The sequence below is a fragment of the Ceratotherium simum genome, chromosome 17 (genome assembly GCF_057802395.1).
Source record: "Ceratotherium simum simum isolate JZ-2026a chromosome 17, ASM5780239v1, whole genome shotgun sequence".
Lineage (NCBI taxonomy): Eukaryota > Metazoa > Chordata > Mammalia > Perissodactyla > Rhinocerotidae > Ceratotherium > Ceratotherium simum.
The window spans coordinates 57865248-57883900 of record NC_141916.1 but is presented as its reverse complement, the minus strand read 5'-3'; the positions used below and the strand labels follow the sequence as shown (position 1 = coordinate 57883900).

The 18653-nt window shown below is 51.4% G+C and overlaps 1 protein-coding gene across 1 annotated transcript in view; it reads right to left on the bottom strand.

The window, feature by feature from the left end:
* Positions 1-17857, bottom strand: part of IQSEC3 (IQ motif and Sec7 domain ArfGEF 3) — a 109175-nt gene extending 91318 nt beyond the window's left edge. Inside the window, exon 1 of the mRNA XM_087442920.1 lies at positions 17304-17857. Within this exon, the coding sequence (XP_087299046.1) occupies positions 17304-17857 (554 nt within the window). The remainder of the gene's footprint in view (positions 1-17303) is intronic.
* Between the last annotated feature and the right edge of the window lie 796 nt (positions 17858-18653).

Below are 18653 nucleotides of genomic sequence, written 5' to 3'. Positions count from 1 at the left end.
CTTCATGTACACATCCAGAAATCTCAAAACAAGGCACATAGGTCCTAAATATATTCCTAGTCTCACACTCAATATAAATTCCCTGAACCTATGCACACACAATCCTGCACACGCATATATCTGAATGTACTCACTCTTGGATGTGTAGACATACATATACACATACACATATTTTCACAACCAGGCATGTGCACACACATACCATACAGGACCGAGACCAAGGATGTTTTACCCCTACATGACCCCTCCTTCCCATAAGGGCCATGGAAGGATACGCTGTCCCGTGGGACTGCAAATCATCCCTCTGTGTCTCCATGCGGGGTCATCCTGTCAGTCCTCTAGCCCAGTCCTGCAAGGCATGACAGAGACGAGTGGGCCAAAGGCCAAGTTCAGAGCTGCAGCAACATGAACAACTGTCACATGGGCATGGTGCCACCAGCCTTTTTGTCCCTGAACTCTGAGCCTTGTTCCCGATCAGGCCTTGCCTAGGGGAAGCACTTCCCACACCGCAGGGGACACTCCTAGAGTGGGGATGGCTACATGAGGGTATAAGGCTACAGCTTGCGTGTGAATCTTGAAGACACCACTTCAGCTGTGTGACCTTGGGTGGGTCACCTTAACCCCTCTGAGCCTCAGTTACCACATCTGTGAGACAGGGATAATAATACCTTCCCATCAGGATTGTGTGGATAAAATGAGATAATAAATGTACACAAAAGCCTAGCACATAGCAGAAATTAGTGCATGGATGTTGAAAGAAAGGTGGAATAATGAGAGAATATCAAATGATTGTGAATTGCACTCCAGGGCCCTCTCTGCTGAACTGCTCTCCCTCTTCTGCCCTTTGAACCCCCAACTCTGTTTTCTGTTATGGATCACATAACTCCCCTGCTCAAAGTCCCCACCCCCATGACTTCCCATCAACCTCCCACCCCACAAACTCCACTGGAAGGCCCATTCTGACCCCTACAACTCTGTTCTCTATATATATATCTCTCTCTCAGCCATCTGACCACCCTTCCCTTCTTCTATTCATCGAACACATGCATTTCTTCCAGTGCCAGGGCCTTTGCACAGAATGTTTCCCTCAAGTCTTCACACAGTTCTGTCCCCAGCTTTATTTAATCTCTCTGCTCAAATGTCACCTCCTAAATGAGGTCTTTCCCGTCAAAACTACGCTCCTCCCCTTGTTTTTCCTTGGAGTCCTTATGAATTGATACATACATGTGTTAATTTTCTTGTTTAATATCTTGTCTTCTCCTCTTGAATGTGAGCTCCGTGATGGCAGAGTCTGTCTGACTTGCTCCCTGTGAATCCCCAGCACCTACAGCAGAGCTAACATGCAATAGGTGCTCAATAAATACTTGTGCAATGAGTGTACAGATATGACTCGAGCCCTTGAGGAACCTAAATAAAATCCCCCTTCCCTAAACAACAAGATGCTCAGCTCCCCTCTCTCCACATTCCTTTCTCCTGCACAGCACAGCTCGTCGTATTTTAATTTTTTTCCCTAGCCCCCAGCTTGCCTCATGATTTACAGCACTCTCGTGGATATGCGTGGATATGTGTTGATAAATGAGTGTGTTCAGGCTGATCTATTCTGTTGGTTCTTAAGCAGGGAGCTGCCTCAGAGTCCTGAGAGCTTCATTTGAAGTACACTTGCCTGCTCTCCTTCCCCAACACCGACTGAACGACAGTCTCTAGGGTGGAGGCCGGGGCAAGTGTGTTTTGGGAAACTTCTCTTGGCCATTTGGGTGCCCTGCACTGCAATCGTCTGCAGGAAGGCAGCGGAGAGCAGAGGCTAAGAGCGCTGACCACCAGAACCGCACTGCCAGGGCCTGAGTCTGGACACAGCTTCATGTTGGCTGCTTGACCGAGGGCAAGTTACTAAACCTCTGTGCCTCATCCCCCAGTAAAGGAGGAGTTCTTAGGACATACATTGAGATAAAGTTTGTAAAGCCCTTGACACAGTGCCTAGCCCATAGTAAGCGCATGACAACATATTAGCTTTCATTAAATTATCATTACTTTCCTCTAGGTAGTGACGCGGCCTTCCTCAGTTTCCCCACACGACTTAGCTGAGGGCCTGTTCTGTGGTGGGTGGTCAGTAAGTGTAGTCGACTGTCCCACTGATGGAAACAAACCTGCTACCATCTCTCCCACCATAGAGAACAACCTCTGTCTTAACCTGCTTCCCCTCCAGTGATCACCCTGTTTCTTTACTCTTCTTTACAGCAAAATTCATCAGAGTTTTGTATACTCGCTTTCTACAATTCCTCTCATTCTGTCATCTTTTAAATTTTTTATCAGGGAAATTTCAAACATACATTTTGCCAATATTCCACCCCCAACTTTTTTGCTGGTGTATTTTAAAACATACCCCCGAAATAATGTCATTTCACCCAGATGTCTCTCTAACAGGTAAGAACTTTAAAAAGATATAATAACAGTATCATTATTACACCTAACTAAATTAACAATAATTCTCCAGTATCTGTGTTCAAATTTCCCCAATTGCCTTAAAAATGTCCTTTTACAGTTGCTTTGTCTGAATCAGGACCTAATCAAGGTCCACACACCACATTTGGTGGACGTGTCTCTTAAGTCTCTTTTCCCTCCTCTCTTAAACTCACACCAGTCAAGCTTCTCCCCCACCGCTCTACCAAAACTATGCTCTTCAAGGTCACCAACTGCCTCAATGTCACCCACGGCCACTGACAGCTCTCATCCCTCACCCGACCCCCTGTGTTGGACTCTATGTTCCTGCCTTCCTCATTGAAACACCTCCTTCCTACAACACCACGTGGTTCTCCGCTGTCTCCTCCTTCTTGGGCTGCTCCTTCTCAGCTCCCATCCCCACCTCTTGTCATGGGCGTGGTCCAAGGCTCCATCCTTGGTCCTCTTCAGTCTCTTTTCCTCACTCTTTGGTGGTATCATCCAGTCTCAAGGCTTTAAAAGCCATCCCAAATTTATATCTCCAGTCCATTCCAAATGCCTATGAATTGTCTCCACTTGAGTGTCTAGTAGGCATCTCAAACTCAACATGTCTAAAACTCAATCCCTCATCTTCCCCCCCAGACCTCCCCACCTCGACCTTCCAATAACTTTGTCCCAAACTCTTGAGCTCATCCTCAACTCCTCTTTCTCTTACACCCCACATTAATCCCTCAGGAAGGGCTGTTGGCTTAACTGCTTATCACCACCTTCACTGCTACTACCCCTGGTCCAAGCTACTTCCTCTGACCGGGACTTGGCAACAACCTCCCACCTTATCTCCCTGCTTCTAGCTTTCTTCCTCCTTCAGTCTATTCTCAACTGAAACTCAACCCAGCAGCTGAGGTTCCTTTTAAGCATTCTCTGCTCAAAACCATCCAATGGTTCCCAGTTTTTCTTAAAATAAGAGCCAAACTCTTCACAGTGGACTCTAAGGCCCTATCAGTGTCTCTCAACAAGAAACACTGGTATTTTGAGCAGGACAATTCTTCATTATGGGAACTGTCCTGTGCACTATAGGATGTTTGACCTAGCCTTTGCCCACTAAAGGCTGGTAGAGCAACACTTTCCCCCTCGACCCTGCCAGCCATTGAGAAAATTAAATGTCCCCACACATTTCCAAACACTGCCTGGTGGATTTGGAAATCCCAGCTGAAAATCTCTTACAATCCACTGCACCCCTGCACTCTCCCACCCTCCCTACACCCCTCAACGCTTCTGATTTCTCCTCAGACTCCTCTCCCCGAGCTCCCTCTGCTCTGTCCTACATGAACAACCAGGCAGGCTCCCTCACCAGGCCTCGTGCTCCCCACACTGCACAGAACTTCCTTCTCCAGGTCTTTGCTCAGTGTCGTCTTCTCAGTGAGGCCTTCCCTGTTGGAAACAGCAAACCCCTCTACACCCAGGCCCCCTTCTCTGTTTTATGTTTCTCCAGAGCACTTATCCCATCAGACGTACTGTATGTTTTAATTCTTGGTCTTGTTTATTTTTTGTCTGTAAGCTTCGTGAAGAGATTTGGGGGGCGGGGGGCTACTCACTGCTGTACTCCAGTTCCTGGACCAGTATCTGGCACAGAGTAGATAATAAATGTTTGTTAAGTGAAAGAAAAAATACAGATGCCATGAACATAGACTTCTGTAGCAAAGAAAACAAGCACTTTTAAGCCACAGGAATAAAGAATTTCATTCTTAGCAAGGACTGGAGTATGCTTGGCCTGGGGTGGGAGGTAAGGGGAGAGGCAGTGAGAACCTCAGGTTATTTCTCCGATCAGGGAAGACTTCCCGAAGGAGGTGGGGTTTTAGGACTCATCTTCAGCTCATTTTGAACCAGATTATGACACCCTGGCAGCTCCCCCAACCCTGATGACAGCAGATAATAAAGGCAGCTGCAGGGAACAAAAGTGAGCCAAGCCAGAGGAGTGGAGAAGAGCTTCCAGGTAGGGGAGCACGCTCTCTGAATCTTATTTCCACCACAATTTACCAATGTCTGTGGGACGCTACAGAGGCACGTCAACAGCTGGAGGGCCAAGATAACATCCGCCTCCCCCACCGCTGCCCTCAGAAAAGCACATCCCAAATGATTCAACAGGGGCAGGCTGCCCAGAGCTTGCCTTCCAAACTTGCAGCAGACAAGAAGAAAGGACCTAGATTCACAGCAATACAGTGGAACACTCTACAGCTGCTCAAAAGAATGAGGCAGCTCTTTTTATACTGAATACGGAAGGATCACCAAGAAAGATTATTAGGCGGAAAAAAGCAAAGTGCAGAACAGCATATAGTATACTGCCATTTGTGTAAACAAAAATACATGCACGCACACATATATACATAGATATGTACATATTTGCTTGAACGTACATAGACTATCCCTGGAAGGATATGTGAGTAATTGCTAACAGTAGTTGCCTGGGAGCTAGGGGTGGCGGTGGGGGTGAGTGAGTTAGAAAGAGGGGTGGGGAGACACTTCACTGCCAACTCTTACATCTTTTGAATTCTGTCCTATGTCAATGTATTATCTATTTGAAAATAATACATTAAATTTTAAAAAGGACACAACCAGACTGACAAAATGAAAACCAATAGGGGCCTGGGAGAAGTTCAGCACACGTACAGGTGGCCAGAAGTGGAGGGCAGAGGCCTTTAAGTAAAAGAGCCCAGGGGCTTTCACTGCCCGCGTCTGGCAGGTCCCATCTGTGGCCTGGGGCTGGAAGCCAGCGGGTTCCTAGGCGGCGACCAGAGCCAGGCGGGGGTCCAGAACCAGTGCAGCTGGGGCAGGGGGTGAGGGAGGGGCTCCCCGTGCCCACGCTGGCCTGGCCACACCCTCTGGGCGCACGGCTCCCTCCTGGTCCTGTTCTGGATGAGGAAAGGGGAGCCACCCACAAAGCCACGTGGAGCGGGAAGTGGTGGGCTTAGGTGTGCTAGTCCGAGAGAAAATAAGACTGGGGCCAGGGGGAATAGTGGACAGGAAGGCTAGAGAAGGGGGTGACTGTCTTCAAATATCTGAGGGACTGTCAAAGAGGGGAAAAGGAGTCCTGTTCCGAGCCCTCTGGAGACACAAGGAGACCACGAAGAGCACTCTCCCTTCAATAAGCACCTTCTGGCCTGGCTCTTGCCCGAAGGCCCCCAATACCAGCAGCTACTATACTTTGGGCCCTGGCTACTCTCGGCACTAGGCTTGCCTGGCGCTGCATGGGCATTACCTCGTAATTTTCACAGCAATCCTGTGAGGTTAGTACTATTCCTTTCCCCATTTTGCAAATGATGAAAACCAAGGCTGTCACTGCTCAAGATCACACAGTTAATACATGACCGAGTCAGGATTCAAACCCAGCGCCACACTCTGAACTAGTATGCTTCGTCATAGTTTGGGCCAGAATTCTAAGATTATACAATGCTATAAAGTACAAATGTAAATGTGGGGAGGCTAAGACAGGGCTGCGTATTTGTGCTGAGGTGTCTTGGGTACAAGGAAGGCTAGGAGAGGGGGATGTTGAGTACAAGTTGGACCTCCGTGACACCACCCTGATCCCTGACCCTCTTAGCCGCCCCCGCCTCTTCTCCCCTGCTTCTCCAAAGGGAATCCACTCAGACCAGCCCGGGCTGGGGCCTGTGGACGCCGGGAAACAAGCGCACATCCAGCCCCGAGGGTCCGCACCCTCGGGGGAGCAGCCCGGGTGGAGAGTGGGCGGGTCACGGTCTGAAGCCGGCGATGCCACCAGGGCCCCGGACGGCGGCAGCAGAAGCAGCAGCGGCCGGGTGGTGACGCAGCACGGAGCCCCCTCCCCTCCCCCGCGGTTCCCGGGAAGCGCGGGAGGCGGCGGCGCGGTGGGTGCTCCCAGACGCCGTGGGCGGGCGGCGGGGCGCGCGCCAGGCTGAGTCGGAGAGGGCCGCGGGGGTGAGGAAGGACTGAGGGAAACAGCCAGACTCGAGAGACGGCACGGGGCGCGGGGAGAGAGGCAGGGCGGCAGCGGGAGGGAGGCCGGCGGCGGGGGGGAGGAGAGCGCGAGGCGCAGCGAGGGCCCCGGAAGGCGGGCGGAGGCGCCGCGGGCCGGGGGGAGCCTGGGCGCACAGGTGTGGCGCGGGGCGGGGACGGCGCGGAGACTGCGCTTCCCGAGCGGGTGACTCAGCACCGCCTCGCCTGACCGAGGGCGCGAGGGCGCGGGGCGGAGGGGGCGCGCGGCTTCCCCGCGCTGGGGGTGCCCCCCTCCGCCGCCTCCCCCGCGGGGAAGCGGGGAGCTGGGCGCGGGGAGGGGCGCGTGGGCCGGGATATTCCATCCAGCTTGTCAGCGGCTCGCCAGCCCGCCCACACAGCCGAAAGCCTGACTCTGCCTTCCCTCTCCACGGAGAAGCCCCCAGGGGAACGCGGCCGGAGGAGGAAGGGCTTTCCCCAGGCTTTCCGAGTGAATTTGGGGGCAGAGGGTGGGAGAAGGACCAGAGGAAGGAAGGGGGCGCTCTCAGGCTGGGGCAGGGAAGGAGAAGGCTGAGCTCTCGCCTCCCGCTGCTCCCGGTTTTTACGCATTAATGTCCAGAGGGAGCCCGGTGGAAATTCCTGGCGTACTTAGAGCTAGAAGCCCCTGCAAAATTCACCTTATCCCTCCCTGGCCTGCAGAGCAGGGCCGCTCTACACGGGGCCCACAGGGGTCTGTGAATTCCAAGTCTCCCTCAGTCCCCCATCCTGAGTTACCTTCCCAAGGATCTTATCATTTGGAAGTCATTTTTCACCTCTAAGCTAGGTCCTTCTTGCTGCGGCAACCTCTTAATAGCTCTGCTTTGCCACAGACTTGGTGAGCTGAGAGGAGAGAGGGGCAAAAAGCCAGGCAAAGAGTGATTGTCCCCATTGGGCAGAAGGGGCAATCAAGGCCCAGAGAAGGGGAGGGGTTTGCTCTAAGCTTACACTTGGGGTCTGTGTGGGTGGGCACAGCAATCAGGACTCAGGGGTCCTGGCTTCTGGGTCGGAGTCCTGCTGCCTAGAAAGCTAGTATCCCCTCCGGTGCCGCCCAACAGTCTTGTACCTGCCTCTGGAGTTCCCTTTGGCCTTCCCTGATGGGCTCCTATGAGTTAAGTAGTGCCAAGAATGTCAAAGATGTCAAATGAGCCAGTTTGGAAGCATTCCGGGCATCTGTTTGTAAAGACCAGGCTGTACACAGGAAACACTTACACTAGACACTAGCAAGAGATTCCCAACCGCTCTGCAGAGTTTCTGTTGCTGTTTTAAAACAATTATTGTGTTGAATTGATGTGTTGAATGAAAATTGTGGTAGTTTGCAATCGTTTATCAAGGAAGAAATTATGGAATTCCCTTGCCTCTCTGCCTGGGATGGGGAGTGCATTCCTGATTGGAGGCAGAAAGACGGCTTGTTGGCTGGTTTGACCTGACATATCCAGAGCCCTGAAAGGTCACATGGTGCCAGGCCCTGGCCACAGCTAGGCCAAGATAGGAAAGTCACACTGCAGCTTTCTGTGCATCACGCTGCTGCCCAGTACCTGAGCTTCCTGTCACAGCACCTCAGTAGAGAGTCCCAGATGCCCCGCCCCTTCACATGCCCACCCTCCAGGCAGGCTCCGCCCCCCCACCCCCACCCCAGGGTTAACATCCTCCAGAGGCCTGGTCTCCTTCAAGCTTGAGACAGAGTGAGGAATGGAAGGCCGGGAGTAGAGGCACTGTAGAGTCACCCCATCTTGCAGAGGGGGAGACCCAGGAGGAGCTGGCTAGCCAAGAGGGATGGATCAAGTCATGCAGAGAAAGGAGAAGGCACCCAGAGTCCTGACAGTGTGACCAGACAGGGTGTCATGGGGAGGTGGGAAGAAGGCCTATGCTGAGCTTTGTTGTATAGTGTGGATTGTCACCCAAATCCTCCAGCCCGTTAGTAACACACCCATCCATGTGCAGCCGTCTGCTCAGTCCCACAAACACATCTGTGCAGTACACACACCCACTCACCCTCCCTGCCGTGTCCTAACATTTCCCTGAACAGAGCTGACACTGTCTGGTTGAGAAATAGGAATAAGAGACCTGGAGCCTGGGTGCTGGTTCCTACTGTGTCTCCCAGGCCAGATGGTGACCCCAAAATCCAGCTCTCATCTCTTTCCACCCAGAAACATGGCCACAATTCAGGCTTCCTTTCCCTCCCAGCCTCATAGACCCATTGTCCAATTTTAGTTCAACCTGCTAACTAGGCTGTGTCTGTGTGGGTGTCACTGAGATGAAATGCTCACTCAAAGGGCTCTCTCGTGATTTATTCTTAATGTAGCTTCCCAGGCTGAGGACTAGTCTGGTCAGAGGCTGGAAGCAGAGGGAGAGGAGGGCTCTCCATGCTCGTGGATAGGATTGGGGTGGGATCTGTTAGCTGGAAGGAGCACCCATGTTCTCCTCACTCTACAACCAGCCTTAAGAGCCGAGCCTCTGATCCAGCTTTTCACGCATGCTCAGCTGCAGACACTGTGCTGTTGGGCCTAAGCACAGCCTGCTCCCCCAGTGGGGCCTCACTCCAGCTAAGATCTTCCTCAGCCCTGACACCATCACCTCCTCTCCCTCCACTCACCATCGATGAGCCTGCCTGGGCCCTACGTACTCAGAGTTTATTCATTCAACCAGTGTTTGTCCAACACCGACTAGATGTTGAGTTAGCCTCTCGTCCCCCATCTTCTTCCGGCTCAAGTGACACCAACCTCTACTGCCTACTAGCCCTTCCTGCCCACATCTTCCCACCCCATAGCAAACTGCAATAGAGTTGTGTGAAATTTTGCCATCCAAAAAATTATTTTAAGATCCTAGAAAGGATCAACAGAGTGCTTACCAAGCACCAGGATGCTCCTTAAATCCCTGCCTTGTGGGTCTTAAACGTGAAGTTCATTGGAAAAGTATCCCTTCCACAGCCCAGAGAATTATTTTTCCAAGAAAAGCCAATGTGGGGGTGCCCTGGATCCCTCCCCTTTGCTTACCAGACCCAGGCAAGTCAGTACCAGTTCCCTGGAAAATATGGTGGAGATAAAGATCGTTTAGGCTCTCAACAGCCTCCCTCATGAGCCCTTCAACTCCTTGTGAGCCTCCTGCCCTGGCCCTTAGTCAGCCAGTGCCGCCATGGCATCCTCTTCCCTTATCAAACCTGCTCTTGAAAACTGCTCTGATAAACTCTTTTATGCTGAAGTGTAAAAGGCTGATATAGCTAAATCTGTGGTTTTTCTCCTGTCCTAGGAGAATTTGCATTTTAACATGGCAGATAATTTTGAAGTACCCAAAGAAGTCTCTAATTCTGGAATTGCTGGCATAGGCGAGATAGTCTGGAAGGCAGAGAGACCTCCCTGGGTCGCCTTAACCCCCATACTAGCTGTAAGTTTGGCCCTGCACACCCGTGGAACAGTCCTGATCAGTTCTTCTGGTCCATCGCTATATATTGTTAAGAGTACTGTTTGAAGAGTGAAGAGAATCTGAGCTCTAAACCTAGTTCTGCCACTAACTGGTTTGGAAGCACTAGTCGCTTCTCTCTTACACCATAGTCTCCTCATTTGCCAAATGAGAAGTTTGGACCAAATGATCTTATAGGACCTTTCCAGCTCTGACATTCATCTGACTCTCCAGATGGGCTGGGGGACCCTGGTCCAGCTCCTAAAGCCCTCCAGCCCCTACAGCTGTGGCCTAAAGGGAATTGCCTAATGCCGGCCCAGAGCATGGGCAGGGATTTGGACAGGGTGCGTGCCCTCTGTCCACAGTAGCCTGCCCGCCCGCCGGGAAGGAACGGTACACACGCCAGTCTTGCAGAATTATATAACCCTCCCAGATGGACTATTCCAAACAAAGAGCAACAGCAAAACAGCCTGGCCCCCCACCCTGCCCAGTGCCCCAACACACACACATACACACACACACACACACACACACACACACACACACACACACAGAGTGGTCTTTGCCTATGGTGGCCTCACAGCCACAACCACCCTGGGACAGAATTTTAGAAGCCCACCATATTTTCTTTTCCATTTGTTTTGTTTTTCCTAGAAGGTATTTTATCTAAGCAAGTCCTTACGAGAAGAAACTCTTTTACCCCCTGGGTTTCACCAGAAAAATGGAGTCCTCCCCCAACTGCCCACCAACCACCACCAAAACCCTACAACATGTCAGGCCTCTCCTTTTCTCAGTCCCTCCCTGCTGTTCTTTCCAGCTTTCTGACCTCAGAGTCTACGCTTCCAACCCCAGGATGGAAGAATTGGGAGACATGGATTTAGCTTTCATTGCAGGGAAGTGGGAAGCAGTCTCCTGGTTCAGACTCCATTCCTCCCACCTCCACTTTTATCCTTGACAAGTCCATATACTACACGGGACTGTAACTTCCCCATTTAGAAAATGTTCTTATCACCATGGGGCATTGGGTGATAACTCAGATCTCTTCAATGTCTTTAAGAGAAGTGCAAATAATGTTAAAATGCAACAGAAGAGATGTAATTTGGGCTTAAGGAAGCATTTCCCAGCTATACAGTTGTGAGACCTCATCACGAATCACCAAGGGCTGGTGGATTTGTCCTGCGGGGCTGCATTTCAAGGTCAGCTCACATTCGTGTGTCTGGAATAGCTTGGGTGCACATTGTCCAGAGGTAGGGGGAGATGAGGAGAGGGCACATGTAGAGAGGATGTGTCTGGAAGGATAGAAGGAGCCCTGAACCTGGATTCCAGTCTGTCGCTGTGGTCTGATGTGGATGCGCCCTGGTTTCTCTATCTGTAGAAAGACTACCATGTACTGAGCACTGACTGTGGTGCCTGGAACAGTACTAAGCAAATGATACTATCTAATTTTTAAACTTTACAACAACCCTTGAAGTAGATATCATTCCTCATTTTATAAATGAAAAAACAGGCTCAAAGCAGGTAAATGATGATGGTAAGGTCTCGTAACTGGTGGCTGGTAGAGCAGGCTTCATCGCTAGGTGTGCCTCCCTCCAAAGCCATGTTCTTAACACCTACGTCTTGAAAATTCTGTGATCCTATGGTTTCCTTAAGTTCCTTTCAGCCTGAAAAATCGAATTTCTCCCTCACTCTACTCCTGATCCTTTTTTGTTTGTTTGTTAATGCCCTCATTGCCTGAAATGGAGATGACCACCCCTTTCCTCCATGGAAACCAGAAACCCTTTGCAGCCTGTGTGGGAATCTGCACTTTGTGCTTTTCCAGAAGCAGAGGAGGAAGGAGCTGCAGTGGCCAAAGCCTCAGAAATCCTGCCAGATGGCCTTGCATTTGGGGATCTGCCAGATGCAGTGAGAGTGTCCCCAGGACCTCTTACTAAGAAACCCCTTACTAACCGGCTGCTGCCCTGTGTCCAGGGCCGCTGAGAGTATGTTTGGATTCCAGTGAAGAATGTTTAGGTGCCGCAACAAGGGAAGCCTGTCTAAAAATCTTTAAGTGGGGGGCCGGCCCGGTGGCACAAGCGGTTAAGTGTGCACACTCCACTGCGGCGGCCCGGTGTTCGCCGGTTCGGATCCCGGGCACGCACCAACGCACTGCTTGTAGAGCCATGCTGTGGCAGTGTCCCATATAAACTGGAGGAAGATGGGCATGGATGTTAGCCCAGGGCCAGTCTTCCTCAGCAAAAAAAGAGGAGGATTGGCAGATGTTAGCTCAGGGCCGATCTTCCCCCCCCAAAAAAAAACAATCTTTAAGTGGGATTTAAATTCAGGATCCAAGTCTCCTTCCAGTCCATGGGCCCAGCTATTTGTCCCAGCTCTCTCCTCCTTTTTCATATCACCCTCCCTTTCATTCACTTTCCACCCAGACCTGACCCCATCTGTCTTTTTTCATAAGTGACCTTTGAAACTCAGGCTGCACAGATATTTGCTGAATCAGCAGGACCAACGGCTGCTCCTCTTGCTTGGTTTCAGGCCAATGGAAAAACATGCCAGGATGCCTTTGCGAGGCCCTGTGGTGGTAACTGTGGGGTCTGGGAAGGGTCTGGGAGTAAGGAAGGAGAGAGACAGGTGGAGCAAGGCATAGGGCCTGGTGGGGAGGAAGGAGGCAATGGAGTTTCCCAGAGGCCAGGGGTGACTTGTTTCTCTTTAATTGTGTTCTTTTTGGGTTAAAGGGAGAGAAGAGCAGTGGTCTGGGCCCTTGGAAAGGCAGAGGCCAGCAAGTCTTTACAAATGCCCACTCCGTGCCAGCTTCCAGGTGAGCAAAAAGACACACGCTCCCTCCTCTCCTGAGCCTTCATTCTGGCCCCATTTCCCAGTTTACCAGCTAGAAGTCCTCTCCTTGCTGGAGCCTGGGGAAGAGAGAAGGAGGATACGCAGGTTGGTGAGCATTGGCCATAGTGTTGCTTGCTCAGCAAGCAGGCCTTCTAGGCACAAGGTAAACAAGGACCCTGAGTGCTGAGGCTCCCCTTACCCTGTTGAGAGGGGGTTAGCCTGGTGGGAGGGGCCTAGGGTAGGGGGACTGCAATGTCAGAGGATCTTGCACATGCAGTACAGTGCTCTCCGAGGACTGACTCTTCTGGGCTCTGTCCCCCCTCCAGTTATCCTTGGCTCTTACTATTCCTGACGTAAACCCTTGACTTCATCCAAGCAGTCCTTCTCTCTGGGGTCTGACTATGGTTTATATGCTCATCCTTCTTGCCCTGTGCTGTTCTGATAGTGGGTAGCTCTAAGCAGCTGCAATCTGCTTACACTTGTTTAAATGTTTCTAGCTACATGTCTTGCGTATGTTGAGCAAAGACTGTTTGCTTCTTTCCCAACTTTCCACAGCACAGAGTGCGGAGTTTTGAATGGACTGGACACTTGATACATAGAGTTGACTGACTGACAGACCTTCCCACTCTTTTAGTAGCTCCCAGGATTGGCCGATCATCAGCTGCCACCTCCAGGCAGACAACACTGACTCAGTAGCAGCAGAGATACGTGCTTCAGTTGGCGTCTTAGACAACTCAGGCTAAAAAGCACATCCAGTGATCTTGTAGCCATCCCCCAGCCTCCAGTCAGTATGAGACCACGGAGCTCAAAAGATGACCTAAGAAGTATTTCATGCTTAGAGGATGGGAGTAGACAAGAGGAGACTTCCCTATGCACCTTATGTGGAAGCAAAAGATAGAAGGAAGATAATATGGGAGAGAGAAAGTGTTTGAGGGAGAGGGAAGAAGGGAGGAAGAGAGAAGGAACAACAAAGGGAAAGGAGGAAAGTAGTAAGGAGGAAAGGAGGAAAGGAGAAAGAGGAAGAGTATAAAAGGGAGACAAGGGAGGAAGGAAGGGAGGAGAGGACAGGAGCTGCTGAGCCAGTCAGACTTGACAGCCACTTGCAGGTGGGAGTTCAGGGTAGGAACTAGATTTGAATTTTAATGCAACAATCTTACCCAGCCTCCAGTAACCCTCTGCTCCTGGGCTTGGGGACATGGGCAAGCCTGGGATCCATGGGCTCTAAATGCATGGCTGGGTGGGTGGGCAAACAGGTGCTCAAACAGAGAAGCTGTGGTCGCACTGAAGCCAGTAGCTTCACGGAGGGTCATGTGCTTGCATGGCAAGGAGGAGAATTTGCCAGGTCAGGCTGAGGCTCTCGTTCCAGCCAGGAAAGAGATATTCAATTCTGTGGATGCTGTGAGCCTTGATTGAAAAAAATAAAGAGGAAGGCTACGATTGCTGCTTTCATTAAGAGGCGAAAGCAGTGGGGGCTGGAGCTTAGCAAGAGCCAGGAAGCAAGCAGAGAAAGAGTTTAACCCCTTGAGTGTCTTTCTTCATGATATGTTTGCACTCACCCACCCCCACATGGTTGCTGCCTTGGCCTGATCTCCAAGGCCACCACCTTCATATCTCCCTCAGCTGAAGGAGGGAGAGAGGCCAGGCTGCATATTAATGCAGATCCGATGACAATTAAATGATACATTATTTCCCTGTCCCAGGTTCCGTTGGTCTCCTGCCTCTGCTGGATTTGGGCAGGAAGAGGAGTTCTGGGGATAAAAGACCAACTGGGTAGTGAGATAATGCATCTAATACCATGCCTGGCCCTTGGGAACCCCTACCCACCTCTACCCACCCCTCAGCAGCCTCCACAGGGCTGCATTCTCACTCTAATGAGGCCAGAGAAGGGAAATCAAGGAATGAGAAAAGATTGACAGTGAAATTATGATCCGAAGACCACCCCCTCTGCTGTCTCTTCCTACTTGAGCACACCCAGTAGAGAAGTGATGCAGCAGGAGCTCCCCAGGAGAAACACCAGCATGAGGGCTGCCGGCTCTGCTCCTCCTCTGCTCACTTCACCCTGTCCGTGAAGGTCTCTCTCTGCTTGCTGGCTGCATCTAGCCCTGCACCATTGAGAGGTATGGGCAGAGGAAGACAGACATCTGAAATGGGGCTCATGGGTAGAGAGCAGGGGGGGTCCAAACATGTAGTCAGCAAAGATGATTCCTTCCTGAGGTTTTTTGGGGGAAACTTCGGTTGAAGTTAGGCAAAACAGTGGGGAGAAATGGGTGGTCCAAAAGGCACAAAAGGCATTCAGCCAGCCAAGATGTCCATGATTTCACATCCAAGGGGAGAGAGCTGCAGGGAGGAGGTGAGGCATGCATATCCTCACTCTCTAAGTCTCTGGGTGTCCAGGCTTCAGGAGCAGGGGGAAAAGCTGAATGATCTGGAGAAGGAAGAAGCTACTGGTGGTGTTAACCTCCTAGTGCCTGGCACAACTTCCTAAGTGAAAGATTTCCAACAACTTCCACTCTTCTCCACCATTCTAATTAATTCTTATTTTTGTTCTGCTCCCTTGGGAAGCAAAAGCAGGACAAGGGAGAAGGAAAGATGAGGACACTACAGTTCCTATCTGGTTTTGACATGTGAGGCTGGATAGGAATCCAGGTGATTCCTATTTCCCTGGATTCCCAGCAAGAGCACCTAGGCAGCAGACTTGGGGCTCTCTAAGCTACTTTGGGGGCCACAGCAAAGTCCTTATCTAAGAAAATTGTCTTTCCTCAATCCTTCTTGCCCACACAGTCCCCTGAAGGGATGCAAAGAAAGTGAGGATGCAATGGAAGAGAAGGGAGACACCAAAGGGCATAAAGAGAGGAATCAGATGAAGAATAAGAATGACCAGGAAGCTGTGGCTGCCCCCAGGGAAATGGAATAAAAGAGTTCTTTTCCTTCTATTTTGGGAAAAATCCACGTAGTATATTGGAGGATGTTGCCTTTTTTGAGCCATGGGCACTGAGGGAAAACTGACTTTCTGCTTTTTATGCCAGATAAGGAAAGAAAACTGTGACACTGAAGAAAGGGCAAATGGGCCATTGAGGAAGAAAACCACATCTTCTTGGGGCTTGACTCAAATGCTGTACGTCTGCCAAGTCAGATTATCCTGGATCTGCACCTCTAAGAGCCCATGGTTCCAGTCAAATCTACTCTGCGAGCTAACATATCCTGACCCAACTTCTCTAAATCTACAGTAGATGCGAAAAAAAATTGAGTTTTTAAGGAATACGTCAAATCCTCACAAGTATCCCCAGACCTAAAGCACACCAAGACTAGGTGAAGATGGGATTCTTGGCTCTCCTCCCCCCTCCCTACACCTGGATCTTAGCATCATCATTGTCAGGGTCAGGTGCTGACAAGGTGCTGATTTCCCCTGAGCTGTTCTTCCATGCGGTTCTCCCGTCATCTGTCTAATCAGAGACAGGAAGCTAAAATGGTCACAGCCTTCCCAATACAGAGGAGAGAACAGTCCAGTCCTCTTTCATCTCTTCTTCCCATATTCCTACTTCATGGACATTGGGAGTAAAGAAAGAGCTTGAGGTCCTAGAGTCCCTCACTGAGGGTTAATGAGCATATTTCTCTTGGAACTCAACATGAGATTCCAGTTATCACCAAATTACTGAGGGGAAACCAGGTTTGCAGTCACCAGCCATAACAGAGAGGTTTAAACAGGAATTACATCCAAGTACCAACTCCGTTTGCCAACTGTCTCTCTCATCATTGTTCCCTTTCCATGACTGCCAAACCCTGCACAGAAACCCTCCTTGAGTCAGAGGAAAAAGCTATAACCAGACTGAGTCCTCACACTATAACTGAGTCCTCCATTAGCTTGGTGGGTTGTTTGCTTTCACCTCTCTGGTTTTGTGGAGATTTAGAAGAAAGGTGCCCACTCAGGTCAGAGCAGAGTAAGCTTCCCTGAATGAGCCACTCCTGGCTTTGACTCCCACTGCATCAGTTTAAGATCCAGGTCATTTCCTCTGGAAAATGCTTTCTCTTACCCTTCATCTTCCTCTGTCTCAAACCCCCCTGCCTTCTCTCATCATTCCTGCTTTTCTGCCGTATCCCCTGTCTCCTGAATTCCCTCAGACCCTAATTCTACTCTTCCTGGACCCAGGCCTTTAAAGCTCTTAGCATATCTCTTTGCCAAGCCTCCATCTTTTTCGTATCTCACTCTTCATTCAAATAACTTTACTCCCCAAACTCCCTTCCAAATTTTTCTTAACTTAAAAAAAAAAAAGATCTTCAACTGTTCTCTTTTCTTCAGTTTAATCTTTACCCCAACTTCCTGTGAACCTTGTTCCTTTTAAAACCTGCCAGTTTCCCATATCCCCAATCACTTAAAACCTATTTCTTTTCTCCTTTGCCCCCAATGATGGTCTGGATACTCACTTTTGCTCTAACATCCCCCAAACCCTCTCAAACACTGATATCATTCCCTCCTTTCCCCTAAATCTCCTTGACACACTTCTACCCCCAAGCATCTTCTCACTTCATGTTACCCTAGTCCTTCAGACTCTTAGGTGCACCCAATTTCCCCCTTGTCTCCTCCTCACACCCGTTGCTTCTCTTTCTCCCACCACAACAGTCCCCATCCCTTCTTCCCCACTCACTCGGGTCTCCTGCTCAGGACGCCCTTGCCGAGGGCGGCGGGGGATTTGTGCTGAAGGAGAGTTCCAGCGGCAGCGCAACAACTCGGGGGACGCTCCTTCTGCTTGTCGGCGACGGCCCCGGGCGCCACTGGGTGCTGATGGAGCGACTGGGGTGCGTGAGCCCTGCTGCTGGGGCCCGGCTGGGGCTGCGCCAGGAGCTGTCCGTGGTGTTGAAGTGATGGCTGCTCTGGCGCGGGCTGTGGCGCGGCGTGCGAGAGCTGTCCGTGGTTCTGGACCGGTTCCTGGGCCCCGGCGGCGGCGGTGGCGGCGGTGGCCGGGGTAGCCGGCAGCAGGGCGGGCGACGGGGGGACGAGCCCGGGCGGAGGCTGGGCTTGCAGCAGCTGCTGGTGCTCCCACAGGCTGCGGTTCTCGGCGCTCAGCTCGTCCAGCCGCCGCTCCAGCTCATCGATGCGCTGGCGCTGGGTGTGGATGAGGCTCTGCTGGTTCTGCACGATGGCCGTGAGCTCCTTGAGGTAGAGCACGGCGCGCACCGGGTTCTCCAGCAGGCTCTCCATGCCGCCCGCCGCCGCCTGCGCCCTGCCTGCGCCTCGGCGGGCGGCGGGGAGCGCGAGGGCGCGCAGGAGCCGAGCAGCCCCGGCGATCCGCTCGCTTCCCTCTCCGGCGGGCCCGGCCTCCCTCCCCGCCGCCGGCGCCGCGTCACTGCCACACAGACATTCACATACGCACCGAGGGGCGGGACCGGGCGCCAGGGTCCACCCACCTCTGGGCTTGGTGAGGAGTTCGGCTTCCTGCAGAGCTGACAGGAGAGAAAGAAGGCGAATGAGAGAGTGGGTAGGGGAGCAGGATAAACGAAGGAGCCCCGGGATGGATAAGATAAATCTAGCAAGAAAGGGAAAGCGGGCGAGGCAGAAGCAGTGACACTGGGAAAGTGCAGTGGGACTGGTAGGAAAGAGAAATGTATTTAAAAAGAGGAAGTCGTGGGTCACTGAAAGGGTCAACAAATTCTTTTTCCTAGGTCCAGCCATCTCAGAAGCTGGGGGTCCATCTTAAAGACCTTCTGAGGAGAGGCCACATTTGCTCTATTGTTCTCAACTATCTATTCTGCTGGGGAATTCCCTGGAACACGAGGATCATAGGACTATAAGGGGCCCTAGAGAACATCCAGTCCTACTCCTTCCTTCAGCCAAGAGAAAACTTAGGATGGGAAGGCCTTTTGTGCTGGGTCTTCTCTGGGAAGGAGACCTCAGGACAGTTTTGGCCACTCTAATGGAACACAAACTAAATACACCAGGCTTTCTGTGTCATGGGCTAATGCTTCCAGAAACTTCTGAAAAGATCATTCTGTTTGGA